This window comes from Microtus oregoni, unplaced genomic scaffold (assembly GCF_018167655.1).
Source record: "Microtus oregoni isolate MIOR12 unplaced genomic scaffold, Mior012 000049F_ref0000343, whole genome shotgun sequence".
NCBI classification, from domain to species: Eukaryota; Metazoa; Chordata; class Mammalia; order Rodentia; family Cricetidae; genus Microtus; species Microtus oregoni.
In genome coordinates this window covers 4,274,629-4,292,550 of record NW_024543223.1, presented here as the reverse complement: position 1 = coordinate 4,292,550, position 17,922 = coordinate 4,274,629, and the positions used below count along the sequence as shown (strand labels likewise).

General features: G+C 40.5%; 1 protein-coding gene across 4 annotated transcripts in view; it reads right to left on the bottom strand.

The window, feature by feature from the left end:
* Positions 1 to 17,922, bottom strand: part of LOC121436448 (protein FAM193A) — a 125,462-nt gene that overhangs the window by 1,927 nt on the left and 105,613 nt on the right. For all 4 annotated transcript variants that reach the window (XM_041636370.1, XM_041636367.1, XM_041636369.1 and 1 more), the window contains exon 19: positions 9,839 to 9,920. In XM_041636370.1, the coding sequence (XP_041492304.1) occupies positions 9,839 to 9,920 (82 nt within the window). The remainder of the gene's footprint in view (positions 1 to 9,838; positions 9,921 to 17,922) is intronic.

Below are 17,922 nucleotides of genomic sequence, written 5' to 3'. Positions count from 1 at the left end.
CACACAAGAGGCAGGACCACAGGCAAGTCCTGCAAGTAGGTCTTCCTGTGATACAGACCTCATATCTTAGTTAACAGCAATGACTTACTCAAAACAACAAATATGTTCCAGGTAAGAAGCCACCAGCTGGCTCAGCCTCCACAGCAGCCATGAGCTTCAGGAAGTAAGGCACTTTGTGGTCACTGTGGCTGGGCATGCCGGAGAGTCACTAGCAGAAGCCCACTAGAGATGCTAGGAAGAGCAGGCTGCTAAGCTTAAATGAGGTTGCCAGGAGCCAACACAAAACTTCTGTAACTGAGCAGAAAGTGCTACAAGCTTTGTAGGTCCTATAGTCTATGGCAATCTGGCACTACGCTCCAATGACACACAGGGAACCATGGCCACACAGACTCAGCAGATTCCTTCGATGTTCATGTAAAATAACATTTAGAATGAAATCCAAAGTCTGTATAATTTTTGTGTGTCTGAAACATTTGTTCCCCAACTGCTTTAGTGTGCACATTCTTTTAGTCATATAGGACCAAGGGCAGGCTGAGCATGACCCATAGTCTGCATCAAGTGTATTGAATCAAAGGCAACAGTTAAACCCATGTGTAAAGTTGAGGTTTTAGCCTGTCTTAAACATATTCATGCCAGGCGGTGGTGGCGCACGCCTTTAATCCCAGCACTCGGGAAGCAGAGGCAGGCGGATCTCTGTGAGTTCGAGGCCAGCCTGGTCTACAAGAGCTAGTTCCAGGACAGGAACCAAAAAGCTACGGAGAAACCCTATCTCGAAAATTCAAAAAACAAAACAACAACAACAAAAAAACAAACCATATTCATAAAATAAGAACTACTATGAGACAAATTACAATATTCTGGCCTTCTACTCCATCTAAGGTGGCATGTCCTCTATATAGGAAGGCCTTCAGGCTTGAACCACCTGCCAGTTCTATGCTCTAAGCCACAAACACTGGAAGCTAAATAGCTTCTGAAAACAATCACCCTCTGGAGATGGAAAGACAGCCCAGTGATTAAGGTGTAACCACTCTTCCAGAGGACCAACATTTGGTTCTTAATACCCATTCTGGATAGTTCACAACTTCTTGTAACTCCAGCTCCAGGGCATCTGATATGCTCTTCTATCCTCTGAGGTCATTCCCACAGATGCCCTCAGAGGATATAAATCCTTTGAGAATTTTTATTTATAAAAAAATTAAAAATAAATATTTAAAAAAAGATTACCCTTTACCCTGTTTCTCAGGCAAAGATGGTCAATTTGTATATTAATGATGGAAAAAGTATTTTCTTTGTTTAAAGACTCTTACATAATTTCTCATTCTCACTATTACAGCTCTGATTTGGGGAGCAGAAATAATGAAACCTAAAATGATGGTTTTCAGGTGGTTTGAATGTTTATGTTTAAACTGTGGTCCAATCATTCATCCAGATAACCTTGGCTATCCAGTTATGTGTTGCACATTTTGTGGCCTCTGTTAACGTAAGTAAAAAACAAGTCTCTGCCAGGGAAGGGTTGTGCCATCTCAGCTCTGGAATTTAAACTTTTTCTTCTTTTAAGATTAAAACAAATCTTTAAAAAAAAATACCAAAAGCTTATCAGAAGCTCAGGAGCATACAACACAAGGTGCTTCCCAAAAGACCCCCAGGCACAGCAAGTGAATAGCTCCATCCACATTAGACCAATCATGTTTGTTGTCACTGGACCCCATTCTGCATGCACCACACACACAGATAACTAGGATGCAGAAAGCCCCAGTGAATGCACCAAGGAAGCCCTTGATGCCTTGATATTTGAGAGTGAGGCCTCTTCATACCTGGCAGCTCTAGGAATTCCATATGCATACTCAGCAGTTGTCTGGCTGTGCTGTTTGAGCATCTGCACGCTGAATCATACTGAGTGTGTTATTTTTTTTTTAACCTTATTGTTTGTTCTAGTCAATGTTATGGCTGAGATTACTCCTCAAGGCAAGTCTGTTCAGCTGTCTGACTGTCAAGTCTTACAGAGAATAGGCAGATGGCATTACACAAGCGCTTCTTGCTACCTTCTCTGCTACATGGAAGGTATTTCACTCATATAGGTCCTATCAAACTGCTCCCGGGAACTGTTAAGAGCTGTGAGGCCCTGCCTCAACTCTCAAACCCCTGCAGAGCCTGCCTTGTGTTTTCTGCCCACACATACACCGTGGGATTGTGTTGGCTTCTAATTGGTTTGTTCCAATGTTCTATAATCTTCCCTTTAAAGTTTGTTTTAAATCAGCATACTGATGGGTTTTCCTCTGGAATCTTCACGGGTGTATTAACTACTTTGCTCATCTTTAGTTTCTTCTGTCTTCCTTCAAATGACATTGTTTCATTACTCTTCATAAATCCTGGCTCTAACCTGCATAATGTTCTGGCAAATATTATTTTCTCTCACTTTCTTTAAAAGAAATCCTTGCTACTGAAGTAGTATCATTTACCAGACTCTTATTTTTATCTTATTTTGAGATGGGAGCTAGCTTTGCTGCCCAGACTTAAGTCAAGTGAGTGCCCTACCTCAATCTCCTAGAAGAAGGAACTGCAGGTACAAACCTCTGCACCCAGGTTATGGCTCAAATATAAGAAGCCTTCCCCTGTTCTGATTTCAGAAACATTTATTTTCTTCCAAATGAAAATTTTGCATGGAATTAGTACAGAGAAGCAAATCCAGGTTTCTCGCTATTATACCTGTTATCTTGGTCAAAAGCTGGCTTTTGACAATAAAATCTTAACCCCTGGGCTGGAGAGATGGCTCAGTGGTTTTAAGAGCAATGGTTGCTCTTCCAGAGAACCCGGGTTCTATTCTCAGCATCCACATGGCAGCTCACAACTATCTGTAATTCCAGACATCTTTATACCAATATATAATATACCTTATACCAATGCACATAAAATAAAGTTTTATATACATACATATTTACACAACACAATGTGTGTTAAAAGAGTGGTGGTGGCACATGCCTTAATCCTAGCACTCAGGAGGCAGAGGCAGGTGGATCTCTGAGAATCAACAGAGTGAGTTATAGAATAGCCAGAGCTACACAGGGAAACCCTGTCTCATTAAAAACAACAAACAAACAAACAAACAAACTGACCTAACAACAGAATGGTGTGGAATGGATACCCAATTCAATTTCCCTTTTTCCTTTTGGATGAACAGCTTCACAGCCCCATCTATAAAGACCTTCATTTCTAAAGTACTCTACCAATCCATCTTCTGTCACACCCTAAGTCTAGTGCTTCCATGAAGCTGTTTCTGGGCTTCTTCTGTATGGCCATCAAATGTCTTAATGGAAGGCTTATACAACTTTACACTGGGAAAGCAGGCTCCCTTGATCTTATTCTTCTGGAAAAGTATAAACAAACCACACCTTTTTTTTTTTTTTGTGAAATGTAGCAAAATGAATGACTGGAACACATAATGATGCTAGGATGCAGAAGCCCTACCCACAGCCCCAATGCAGTCCCTGCAGTCCTGACAACCAACCCCCAATATTTCTTTGGCCTCAGTCCTTCCTTCTTCTCTCAGAAATATTTTTGCTTTTCACAGCAGTAACTTCCTCCTTGTGTGTCTTTTTTACATGCATACATGTCCTGTGAACATTTCTTTTTTTTTTTTTAAGATTTATTTTATTGTGTATACAACATTCTGCCTCCAAGTATGCCCACATGCCAGAAGAGGGTGCCAGATCTCATTAAAGATGGTTGTGAGCCACCATGTGGTTACTGGGAATTGAACTCATGACCTCTGGGAGAGCAGCCAGTGCTCTTAACCACTGAGCCATCTCTCCAGCACCGAACATTTTATTTCTTCAGTGAGGGTCACATATTAGCCTTCAATTCACCATGTATCTGACAATGACCTTGAATTCTGGTCATTCTGTCTCTACATCTCAAGTGCTGGGATTATAGGTATGCATATCTTTCACATCTGGTTTTATGCAGTGCTGGGGACTGAATCCAGGGTATTCTACAAAATGAGTTACATTCCCTATACCCAACTATTAAAAAACTTACTTTATTGATCTATGATTCATGAAAAGCACATGGCCAGCAAGTATGGAACTTATTAGTACCAACACATGGCTCTATCCTTGTGGGTCACCTCAGTCAGGACACAGTGCCACACCTTTTCCTGCCCTGTACTGCCAAGACTTACCTTGCCTCAGCACCAAGAAATAGTGATGAAGGTCTGTCAGTGGATGAATGCACATGTAATCTGGCACCATGTGTCTTATGCTAGCCTAGTCACTTTGTACACTGCTGTGGAAAACTTTTCTTGGTGCTGCACTGCAGACAGCTGCTCTTAATGGGCAGTGGAATTCTTCTAGAGGGACATAAAGCTTTTGGTGATTACAAACAAAATGAACAGGACAGCATGTGTGTGAAGCCACATGGGCTGGCAACCATTTCTCAGGCCTAGAAGCAGAGCTGTGTTTCTGGTGGCACATTACACTAAGCACTCCTATTCTGTTTGCTTTTAAACTTGAAATAAGTAGCATTTCTCAAATATCCCATCTGTGTCTGTCTCTACCAGGAGCTGCTGGGTTCTGCTCCTTGGTGCTACTCACAAACTCCCCTCCGTGATTCAATCACAACTTACTCTAACGCTTTAGAAACACAAGTTTCATGACTGTAATGCCTAATCTTGGTCGACTATGTCTAGAACAACTAAGACCCAAGCAGCTGGGTACTCCTGTGAGAAATTTTCTTAATTCGCTGATTTGAGGTAGGAAGAGCATGCTAAGCCTGGGCTACACTTTTTAGTGGACATAAGAGGAGGAAAGCTGTTTTTTGCCTGCTTGCTCTCGCTCTGGCTGGCAAGTTCATATCCTGTTGCTGAAGCATTCCTTTTGAATTGAGTAACAGAACTCAATTCTTCAGGATTCCAACGTAGACTGGAGACTAGCAACTTTCTAGGAATCCTCTGAGATTCTAGTACCAGTTTGAGACTGCTGTAATGTCCATTTTTGTGGTCTTTCTGTTGAGAGAAGAGACAGACTAGCAGCACCACAGCCTGTAAGTCACTCTTATAAATCCCTTCTTTATATCCATATTCATTCGATCAGTTCCATTTCTCTAAAGAAGCCTCATTATTGAAATTTAAGCCTAGAGATAAAATCTGGGAAATTCAAAGGCTTCATGGATATTAGCTCTTCCTGTCTTTTAAACAAGATCTCTATTGGTTTTGATTTTGGTTTAAGTTTATGTGTATGTGTGTTTTGCCTATATGTTTTCATGTGTACCACATGCATGCCAGGTGCTCAAGTAAGCCAGAAGAGGGCACCGGATTTCCTGGAAATGGAGTTATAGACAGTTGTAAACAATCATATGAGGGCTGGAAAATGAACTCAGGTTCTCTCCAAGTGCAACAAATGCTTTTAACTGCTGAGCCATCTTTCCAGCTCCAGTGAGGTTTGTTTTCCTTTTTAGACATTTTTTTCCTTCCTTCCTTATTGGTATGTCTGTCAAGGTACAAATAAGGGAGTCAGAGAAAGACTTGCAGGAGTTGGTTCTCTCCTTCTATTTGGGTTCTAGGGATCGAATTCAGGTTGTCAGGCTTGGCAGTAAGTGCTTTTACCCGTTTAGCCATCTAGCTGGCCCCCTTTATAGTTTTTTTTTCTTTATAAAGCTTCCTAGAAGCTGGGCGGTGGTGGAGCATGCCTTTAATCACAGCACTCAGGAAGCAGAGGCAGGAGAATCTCTGTTAGTTCGAGGCCAGCCTGATCTACAGAGTGAATTCCAGGACAGTCAGGACTACACAGAGAAACCCTGTCTTGAAAAAACAAAAAACAAACAAAAAAAGTCCCCTAGATTTCTGTGTATAAGTCTTTTATAACCTCCAATAACTTCAACCATGGCTACTGGAGTGATTTGGGTACTATGGTAAATGCTATCTGACCCAACCTTCCTTTCTGTCTTCCTTTTGTTTTTTGGAGGGAACCTAGGACCTCACACAGCTAAGCAGGTCCCTACTAATGAGATAAATGCTACATCTATTTAAACAACAACTTCAAATTATTGATGGTATAGAGAAAAACAAGTTAACTTCTATACTGAAGCATACAGCTAGTCCCTGTGATCTGTTCTTTCACGTTTACTCTCAGAGACAAAAGGTAGTCTATAAAATTGTTTTACTCCCTCCTCTTAACTTGCTTAGCCTTCAGTTGTTTTTTTTTTTTTTTTTTTTTTTCTGAACAGCCTAGGAGTCACAGCTGAAAGCTGAGAGCAATGTGGAAAAACACAGCTTTTATCTTTTACATGCTTCTTCCTTCCCAAGTAAAAAATTGTTTCCTCCGTAATATTTTTTTTTGTCCTTTCTCTTTGTATTAGTCAGGGTTTTCTAAAGGAACAGAACTGATAGACTGCAAATGTGTGTGTGTGTGTGTGTACACTTATATATGTTATTTATTAGAGTAATTTACAGGCTGCGGTCCAGATAGTTCAACAATGGCTGCCTACTAATGGAAAGTCCAAGAATCCAATCAGTTCAGTCCACGAGGCTGGATGTCTCAGCTGGTCTTCAGTATACATCAGAACCCTGAAGAAGTAGACTCTGTAGGCAAGTGAAGGAATGGACTTGCCAGTGAAAAGTGAGAACAAGCAGGCAAAGGGACCCTTTTCCATGTCCTTACATAGGCAGACACAGAAAGTGTGGCCCAGATTAAAGGTGGATCTTCCCATCGCAGAAGACCCAGATTAGAAGTGGATCTTCTCACTTTCAGTGATTTAATTAAGAAAATAATTTCACACAGATGTACCACACTTGGGCTTTAGTTAATTCCAGATGTAGTCAAGCTGACAACCAAGAATAGCCATCACACTCTTCTGGTACACTGCTTTACCAGGTGGATTTTCTTCACTGGCCAATACTGCAGTTCTACTTGTTTTTGTTTCGTTTTGCTTTTGAGACAAGCACCTCACTATATTGCCCTGGCTGGTCTTAAAGTCACTGAGATTTGCCTGCCTCTGCTTCCTGAATGATGGGACTAATAAGGTACGTGCCACAATGTCCAGCAATATTGCAGTCCTTTTTGCTTGTCTGTCACTTCCCTTTTTCTTCTGTAGTTTTTTTGTTTTTTGAGATAATATTGCTTTGGAGATCAGGCTGGTCTTGAATTCATTTTCCAGGTGTGCAACAGCATGTCTGGCTATTTCAAGTATGGCCTTGTAAATAATATGCATATAAATGTACATTCAAGATTTTTACTATCATTTAATACAATGGTTTTCAACCTGTGGTGGGTCATGAACTCTGAGTGGGGTGTCCTAATAACCCTTTCACAGGGGTTGCAGAGCAGATATTCTGTGTATCAGATATTCATATTATAATTCATAATAGTGGCAAAAGTTGTTATGAAGTAGTAACAAAACAATTTTATGGTCAGGGGTCACCATAACATAAGGAACTGTATTAAAGTGTCCTAAAATTAGAAAGATTGAGAACCACTGTTCTAACAGATACTTTTATTTTCATTTAGTTTTTTTTACTAGGCTGACCTGTAGTTACTAAGTAGCCAAGGTTGGTTTTGGACTTACAATGATCCTACCTCAGCCCCCTGAGTGCTGGAATCACAACTATGGGATACTGCACCTTTTTATTTGTGGTTACTGACCTATTTTTGTTTACCATATTCCATTTTTTAAAAAAGATTTATTTATTTATTATGTATACAGTATTCTAAGTACTCTGCCTGCAGGCCAGAAGAGGGCACAGATCTCATTACAGATGGCCATGAGCCACCATGTGGTTGCTGGGAATTGAACTCAGGACCTTTGGAAGAGCAGGTGATGCTCTTAACCACTGAGCCATCTCTCCAGCCCCATATTCCATTTTTTTTAACAAAAGATTTATTATTTATGCACATGTGTGTCTGTCTGTGGAGGTCAGAAGAATTCAGATCTCCTGGAGCTGTAGTTACAGGAGATTTTAAGCCACTCTTGTGAATACAGGACACTGGAATTTTGGTCCTCCGGAAAAGGAACAAGTATTTTTGACTGCTAAGCCATCTCTCCAGCCCTATTTCTATTTTAATTATATGTAGATGTGTGTGTCTTTGTCAGGGTATATATACCTGAGTATATGTGCCCAAAGAGGTGAGAAGATGATACCAGGTTTCTTGGAGCAGCTGTGAGCTACTGACATGAATGCTGAGAATCATACTTGGTCTTAGGGCTAGAGCAGTATGAGCTCTTAACTGATGAGCCATCCATCCCTCTAGTCCCTACTTATATTTTTGGAGAAAGGTTTTCACTGTGTAATCAAGATTAGCCTCAAATTTGTTATCACCTTATCTCAGCTTTCCAGGTAGCTGGAACTACAGGAATGCATCATAATGCTCAGTTTCAGTCTTGGCTTTAGTTCCTGGCTTTCTTATCATCTGTTCCCAGATATTTGTGGCCAGGAATGTAGGGGCTATTGGACTGGTGGCTAAGCACCTGTAAACTAAGGCATCTAGGAGGCTGAGGCAGGAATATCATGAGTTCAAGGCCTGCCTGAGAATCTTAGATCCTATCTCAAACATGGGGATAGGGAAGCTACTCAGCAGCAGAGCATTTGTTTGGTGACCAGTCTCACACCAGCCTACATTCCAGGCCACAAGTACCTGGGAACAGATGCCAAGACAGCAAGGCATTTAGCACCTCTTCCCCATGCTAGGGATCAAATCCAGCAGGGATGCTAAAGTTGAAAGTTTCAGAATGCAGATTTGGTATGTGGTCCCTCTGGAGTTCCTTACAGTCTATGACATCAAAGCAGAATCACCTGTATTGACTTTATATCTAACCACCTTGCCCAGACACTTTAAAAATTCAAGTGGGATATGGTGAGGTATATCTATAATCCTACCAATAAGAAGAGAGAAGCAGGAGGCCCGCCTGGATTATAGGAGATCCTGTCTTTAAAATTAAACATACAAAAAATTACTGAAAAAAATAAAAAATTAAATTAATTTGCTCACAAGCTCTTTTGGACTTTTTTTTTTTTTTTTTTTTTTTTTTTTTTTTGGTTTTTCGAGACAGGGTTTCTCTGTGGTTTTTTTTGGAGCCTGTCCTGGAACTAGCTCTTGTAGACCAGGCTGGTCTCGAACTCACAGAGATCCACCTGCCTCTGCCTCCCGAGTGCTGGGATTAAAGGCGTGCGCCACCACCGCCCGGCTTGGACTTTTTATAAATATACTTAAGCCACCGAGCAGTGGTAGCGCATGCCCTTAATCCCAGCACTTGGGAAGCAGAGGCCGGTGGAGTTCTGTGAGTTTGAGGCCACTAGGTCTACAGAGTAGGTTCTAGGATAGGTAGAGCTGTCACACAGAGAAACCCTATCTTAAAAAAAAGGGGGGGGGTATTTTCTTGTTGCCACAATTTATATAGTAAATGAAACATCCTTGAATATGGTCCCAATTAGGTTGGTCACCAGAATAGCTGCGTGTATCTTTAGTGTTACTTTTCTCCTTAAAGAAGGTCATGTTAGTATGTTCAAATGCCACATGTACATGAGACTCACCTGCAAGGTGCCTAAGAACACGGGAGGCTAGAATCAGAAGTAGCAGTTTTGGAAGTTAAGTGAGTCTGCTGAATCAGGCTCAACCAGGGGAACCACCATCAACATAGACAAAATGAAAGAGGAGAGAGAAAACCAAGTGTGTACGTAAGAGCAGGTGTATGGGGTAGGGAATAGATTTGGGCTGTTTGCTATTTGGCTTGTTCATGATATTCATCCAGGGTGACAGAAATGTCACAGGAAGGTCACAGGAACAGAAAAACGAGATAAGCTCAGCAACCAGGAACCTAACAATGTCCTGACATGCAAGCCTTGTGTTACCTTTTGAAATACTCCACCTCCCGCTCAGTCTCATCCATATCCACACTGTCCAGGTCGATGTCTTTAGGCAAGAAAACATCATCTGTAAAGTAAGGGAAGGAGACACATCACATTATCAAGAGTGGATATCTCACCAGGATAAACACTGCACAAAGTATTTAATGCAAGATTCTGCAAAAGGCCAGAAGGGCAGATTGCTCTTGTGAATCCCTAAAGCTACTCACCCATCTGCCAAACTAGCCATTACTGCTTCAAAAACCCACCAAAAAGATTCCCTGAAGGAACCCCGACTCAGAACTTAGGACTTTCCAAATCAAGAGTGCTGCCCTACTTTCCTTTGCAAGGCACCAGAGGGTCATTAGTTAAGGGACATTCATTCTACTTCCCAGGACCTCAGCCATGTCTGAGAATTTCAACATTTGTCCCCTGTTGTGCCCAGGTCTGACTGGACATTGAGTCTCTTCCCCAAGTTCAGCTCAAGGTTCCAAGTATGCAATATCAATGAAAATGGAAAGGTAGAGGTAGTTCACAGTTCTTTGTTAAGAATGAGCTTCAGTCACCCCAGATCATCACCCTAGTTCCTTCCATCACAGGCTTTTCCACAGTGTCCTTATTAAGGCACATCTCACTTGCTTAATAACAGCCGCCATTGTGACAACTCACAGGATTAGAGTACCAAGGACTGGGAGCGTCCATTCTGAAAAGAACAGGGCCAGAAGAGGACTCTAGTTATATCTAAACTCAGAAGGAAGGGAAAGACAAGGACACCTGCACAAAACTGCATTCCAAATAGACCCTAAAGATTTAAGCAGTAAAGATTTAAGGCAATAAAAAAAAAAAAAGGAGTACAGACCTAAACAGAGAACTCTCAACAAAGGAATCTAACATGGCTGAAAGACACTTAAGGAAATATTCAACATCTTTAGTCATCAGAAAAATGCAAATCAAAACAACTCTGAGATTCTATCTTACACCTATAAGAATGGCCAAGATCAAAAACACCGATGACAACTTCTGCATTGCTGGTGGGAATGCAAGCTGGTACAGCCCCTTTGGATGTCAGTGTGGCAATTTCTCAGAAAATTAGGAAACAACCTTCTTCAAGACCCAGTAATATCACTTTTGGGTATATATCCAAAAGGATGCTCAATCATACCACAAGGACATGTACTCAACTATGTTCATAGCAGCTGTTTGTCATAGCCAGAACCTGGAAACAACATAAATGCCCCTTGACCGAAGAATGAATAAGGAAAATGTGGTACATTTACACAATGGAGTACTGCACAGCAGAAAAATAATGACATCTTGAATTTTGAAGGAAAATGGATGGAGCTAGAAAACATCATTTTGAGTGAGGTAACCCAGACACAGAAAGACAATTATCATATGTACTCACTCATAGGTGATTTTAAAACATAAAACAAAACGAGCCTACAAACCACAATCCCAGAGAACCTAGACAACAATGAGGACCCTAAGAGAGACATATATAAATCTAATCTACATGGAAAGTAGTAAAGGACAAGATCTCCTGAGTAAATTGGGAGCATAGGGACCATGGAGAGGGTTGAAGTGGAGGGGAGAGTCAGGGAGGGAAGCAGAGAAAAATGTATAGTTCAATAAATAAAAAAAATTAAAAAAAATTTAAGCAGTAGTAACAAAAAGCACAGAAAGAAGTTGGCATGGCAGAGAAGACATGTTATTCTAGTCAGTATAGCCTGGCTACATAAAAACCTATCTTAAGAATAGAAAAAGGCTAGCAGGGCAGTGGTGGTGCACACCTTTAATCCCAGCACTCAGGAGGTAGAGACAGGTGGATCTCTGTGAGTTCAAGGCCAGCCTAGTCTACAAGAGCTAGTTTCAGGACAGGAACCAAAAGCTAAGGAGAAACCCTGTCTCGAAAAATCAAAAAAAAAAAAAAAAAAAAAAAGGCAAAATAGCCAATGAGATGGCTTATTGAGAAAAAGCACTTGTTGCCAAGTTCTGACTGCAATAATGTAGGAGAGAACCAACTTCTGTGAGCTGCGTACTGACCTCCATACTTGCTCTGTAGCAAGTATGTGTTAATGTGCTCCCGAAAACAAGTTAATAAATGTAAAAAGGAGAATAATAAATAACCAAAAGCAAAGATGATCATGCAAACCATGAAGTGACAAAAAAGCTCTGGCCTTGTCTGGAGAAGACATGCTGTAGGTGTGTGAGGATGCAGTTCAGCAGCCTCTTCTCAGCCTCAGGACAAGGGTAAGCACACCACACACTGAGCACAGCGGTGCAGGTGTAGTATTCCAGTGTCTAGTGTATGCTCTCCTAAGCAGAATTAGCAGTCTCAGACTGAGAAAGTAAGCTTAGCTTAGGAGCTTCTACGCAGTATTCATGAAACTCTGGGCTCAATCTCCAGTACTACATATAAATTGGACATGGTGGTACATCCCATGTAATCCTATAATCCCAGGACTCAGGTATAGGCAGGAAAATGAGAAGTTCAAAGTCATTGTCAGATACATAGAAAGTTGGAGGTCTGCTTGTATTACATGAGACCCTGTCTCAAAAATATAAGTATTTATAAAACCTTAGTATAAGAAGCTGTGTTTAGTTTTGAGAACAGTTTTTCCACAGCATATTAAAATACAGATGTGACTCAAGAATTTTAAATCCAATGGAACCCTACCGTCACTGTCAATGAGGAGGAATTCAGATGGGAGGAGTCATGTTAAGGCTGTGCTTCACTTATCAGAGGACCAGGGCACTTAGAAGTGATGTCCCAAGAATTACCTAAAGATGCTATATTCAGACAAAGCAGAAGCAATGCAAATAAGCAAGATGAAGAGAAGGAATGGGAATAGCACAGTAGAAAGAGTGGAACTGGGGCTGGGGAGATGGCTCAGAGGTTAAGATCACTGGTTGTTCTTCCAGAGATCCAGAGTTCAATTCCCAGCAACCACATGGTGGCTTACAACAATCTATAATAAGATTTCTGGCTCACTGACAATAACAGAGGAAGGAGGAGGTGTGGTGAATGCCTTGAAGTCAAATAAGGCAGGAGATGCAGGGGACTAGGCACTAGGGTACTGAAGCAGTAAGTATAAAGAATCTACCACAACTGGGACATAGTTTGACCCCACAAATCCACACTGAGGCTTACCTCCTTGTATAGCAGTGCTAGAAGGTGGGGTCTAGAGGGCAGAGCCTCATGAATGACTCTCAGAGGAGTCACCTTCTTCTCTACAGGACCTAGATTATTTATGAAGAGTACATGTTCTGGGGGCTGGAGAGGTCGCTCTACTGCCTTTCCAGGAGATGCCAGTTCAAATCCCAGCATCCATATCAAGCAGCTCATAGCTTAAAGGTAACTCCAGGTTCAGGGAACTCAATGCCCTCTTCTGGCCTCTGTTACATGCACACAGACGTACACAAATAAATAAAACAAATTGGAAAAAAAAAGCGTGTATGTTCTAAAGCAGGCCATCCCTCCATTGGCCTAAGAACCTACCTTCCTTAGGACTTTCCTGTTCTTCCTAGAAGTAGCACAAGGCCCACACAAACATGAGTACAAATCCTTAATTTTCCCTAATCGTCAAATATGTTTAGAAATAAGTGTTGAAGAAAGTATCAGAGAAGAAAACAGCACATACAAAAAATACTCAAAGTAATTACAAGATAGTGATAACATTGATGCCAACTATAAAATTATTATAACAAATGTGAATGATGTTAACTTACCAAAGAAAATTCTCCCCCCCCACCAAATCCTGACAAGGTCCCCATTATATAGTCTGGGCTAACCTTGGGAGTTGTGTGGTAGTACGTCCTTGTAACATTAGTTACTCAGAGATGTGGGATGTCTCTCTCTATGCTTTGAATGTTTTACTACCAATGCTTAATAAAGAAGATGCTTTGGTCAAAAGTCAGGCAGATGCTAGCAGCGGCTGGGGAAGCAAGATATGAGGTAGCAAGCCATGAGCCATGATAATAATAGAAATGGATTAATTTAAGTTGTAAGAGCTAGTTAATAATAAACTTGAACTAATAGGCCAAACAGTGTTATTAATTATTAATTAATTAATTAATTAATTAATATTAAGCCTCAGAGTGGTTATTCAAGAACTGGTGGGTGGAATAGAAACATCTAGTTATACTCAGGGGGTTAAGGCAGGAGGACTTTCAAGTTTGTTGCTAATCTGGAGAACTTAGCAAGATTCTTCCTCCAAAAAAGTGGAGATGCACCTTAGTGGCAGAGTGCTTCTAGTATAAGTATCACAAATGCCTTAAGCAGAAATACATCTGTATCTCAGGTTCACATGAGACATTCACAAAAGCTGACATCTAAGAATTCTGCTCTAGTTAGGACTATAGTCCACAAAGGCCATGGGGCTATTGGGAAGTAATGAAAACTATGGATGTGGGGACTACAGGAAAGAAGTTCGATCATTGGGGGGAACATTCTTGGCTTTTTACCTCTTCCCTCCATCTCTCTGCCTCCCAGTCATTGTAAGTTGGGCTGATTCTATCTGCCATCACATGCTGTTTCACCACAGGCACCAAAGCAATAAGGCTAACTGACTAGAGACGAAAATCTTCAAAACTGAGAGCAAAATAAACTTTTCCTCTTTAGAAGTTGATTATCTCAAATATTCTGTTTTAATAATAGAAAGCTATAATAAGGTTGCAAATGGAGTGATCTATACAATTCAGGATATAGAAAAGTCCAAACACTGTAACCATAATGCAGCAAGGGGAAAGAACACCTAGAAATGAATAGGCCCTTGCACCTAGAAACTCAAGCTGCTAACATGCTCCCAGGTGAATGGAGAGAGAAATCATACACACACACAAAGCTAACAACATGGAAACCATAGACTTTCAAACAACTTCGTGAAAACTTATCTGTAAGACCACAGAGCCAAGTATGGTGACACTAGACTGTGATCCCAGCATTCAGGAGGAGGTGGTGACAGCAGAGATAAAAGCCAGCCAGGCAACATACAAGTGTGCAGCAAGCTTGAGCTCCCTAATAAGACCTTGTCTTAAAAAGATTTTTTTTGGATACAATTAAAGTAATCATCAGAAGAGCCTGTCCTGAGCAAGCAAACAAATCTTAATATACTTTGGAGACTGTATACAAAATTTGAAATTTTAGCTGAAAAGGGAAATTTAAAAACTAAAAAGTCTTTCAAAATTAACCTCATCACATGAAGAAACATAAGATTTCCACGGGGAGAGACAGAATGCTGTTGAGTTTCTAAAAACTCTTATTACTTCGTTCCCATGCAGCCTGAAGGTGTTTCAGAGCTGAAATAAGAAAACTCAAAGCTCTCTAATTCCTTTAAAGAAAGTATAATGATCGACACTCCCACCATGTGCAAATACAGAAGTAATTAAAAACAGCAACAAAAGGGAAAGTTACAGGCCATGACTATCAAGACAATAAAGTAACACAAATAGAATCTCAACCAAAGAATATAATTACCACATGCAAGTGGTAATTATTACAGGAACTTAAGGTTTGTTTAATGTTAGGAAACTAGAATAATAACACTCATGAATAGGCCAGAGAAGAAAAATCATAATTACTGCAGCAGGTGCAAGAAAAACTTTGAAAAACTTCAGCATATTTTCTTCATGAAAACATTCAAGAAATTTAAGAGTCACTGGCTTCTGTCCTAGCATTAGGTGGAATATCTAAGCCTCATTCCAAAGGCCAGCATCTCAGTCAATGTGGAAACATTTCAATCACTTCAGGAAGAATGTGACTCGGTCCAAGGCTTGGAAGAGAGGTTTTGTGTCATGGTGCACACCTTTAATCAGTGCTGGGTACAAAGAAGCAGACAGACCTCTCCAGACTAGCCAGAACTACATAATGAGACCTGTCTCAAGAAACAAAGAAACAAACAGTAACAAAAGACCCCCCCCCCCCCCAAGAAGCAAGAACCCCAAAGACTGGAAATATAGCTAGGTGGATAGAAGCATTAGCTAATCTTCCTGAAGATCCAGGTTTGATTCCCAGTACCCATACAGCAGCTCATTACCATCTGTAACTTGAGTTCCAGGGAAACCTGTCACTCCTTTGGACCTAACAGGTACCAGGCATGCACATGGTAGATAGACATTCATATAGGTAAAACACCCATACACATAAAAAGTTAAAATCAAAGCCGGGCGATGGTGGCACACGCCTTTAATCCCAGCACTCGGGAGGCAGAGGCAGGTGGATCTCTGTGAGTTCGAGACCAGCCTGGACTACAGAGCTAGTTCCAGGACAGGCTCCAAAGCCACAGAGAAACCCTGTCTCGAAAAACCAAAAAAAAAAAAAAAAGTTAAAATCAAGCTGAGCATGGTTATACATGCCTTTAATTCTAGCATGTAGGAGAGAAGGCAAAGGCAGGCAAATCTCTGAGGCCAGCCTGGAAAAAGACACAAATGACTAAAATTTAGAAATAAATAGAAAGTTGGGTAGTAGTGGTGTTTGCCTTTAAAACCAGCACTCAGGAGGCAGAGACAGGTGGATCTCTGTAAGTTAGAGGCCAGCCTGGTTCACAGAGTGATTCCAGGACAGCCAGGGCAGTTACACAGAGAAAAACTCTGTCTCAAAAAACAAAACAAAAAAACGGGGGAAAAAAAAGAAATGAAAGGGAGATGACATTGTAACATAAATAAATGATATACAGAAAGTCTTAAGGATCTATTTTTAATCTCTATTCCACTAAATGGGCAATATAAAAGAAATGGATAGATTCCCAGATGCATACAACATTCTTAAATCAAAGAGACAAATAATTCAAATATATCTATAGCCAGCCACAACATTGAAATAGTAATAAAAAGCTTCCCACATTAGAAAAAGCCCAAGACTAGATGGAATTGTAGTAGAATTTTATCTAAACTTCAAAGAAGAACTAATGTCAATACTATTTAAATTATTCTATAAAATAGGAAAGTAAGGCTTCCAAACTCTTCTGAGTCCAGTATCACTTTGATACCAAGACCAGATAAAGGCATAACAACAATAGTAGAAGAGCTGGGTATGGTGGCACACACCTTTAGTCCCAGCACTTGGGAGGCAGAGAAACAGGGGATCTCTGAGTTCAAGGCCAGTCTGGAGAGTTCCCAGATAATCAGGTCTACGCAGAGAAACCGTGTCCTGAAAACAAACAAAACCCAAACCAAAATAAGCAGATCAAAAGAAAGAACTATAAGAGTGGGACCAGTATGTAGCTAGTTGGTAGAGGACTTGTCACAAAGCCCCAGGTTCAATTCTCACTACTGCATAAAAAGGGAGCGGTAGAATATATCAATAATTCTAGTATTTAGGAGGTCAAATCAAGAGGGTCAGAAGTGCAAGGTCACTCTAAGCTACATAAAGGGAGTTGGAGGCTATCTTGAATTACATAAGACATTATCTTAAAAAAACAAAAAACACAAACCACAGAGCAGCAACAACCACACACACAGACTGAGAGAGAACGAGTCCAGTGTATGTGAGTAGGGGAGTACACATCAGTCATCCCTGCCTACAATTCACGATGTGCCTACACCCGTAAACTACAGTGAATAATAAGACCTGAACAGTGAGGCAATTTAGTAAAGCAAAAGATGTGAAGTGTACACACACACAAACAACAACACAGCTTCACATAAACAACCAGTTAAGCGGCACTGGCTAATAGAAATACAATTTGAGCCATATATGTTTTTAAGAGTCATATTTTAAATTTTAAATTTTAAAATGAAACATTACATTATAATTAATATGAAACTGTATTATGGTAAAGTATGTAGCTCAGGGGTACAGTGCCTTTCTAACATGCACAGGCTATGAGTTTCAATCTTAGCACTGAAAAATAAATACATGGAGATATTTCATCCATTTTAAAATTAAGTTCCAAAATACAATACGTACTTTATAGTTATACTCACATTATAACTCATATAGAAGAACAGCAAAATTCCAAAACAAAACAAAAAGCACGAAGAGGTGAGAAGAGCCAGTAAAATACAGAGACTAAAAATAACAGTTCAGAGCAATAAACACAGGATAGATCACTAAGCACATACACAGACCTGCTGCAAAAGGGCAGCACTGT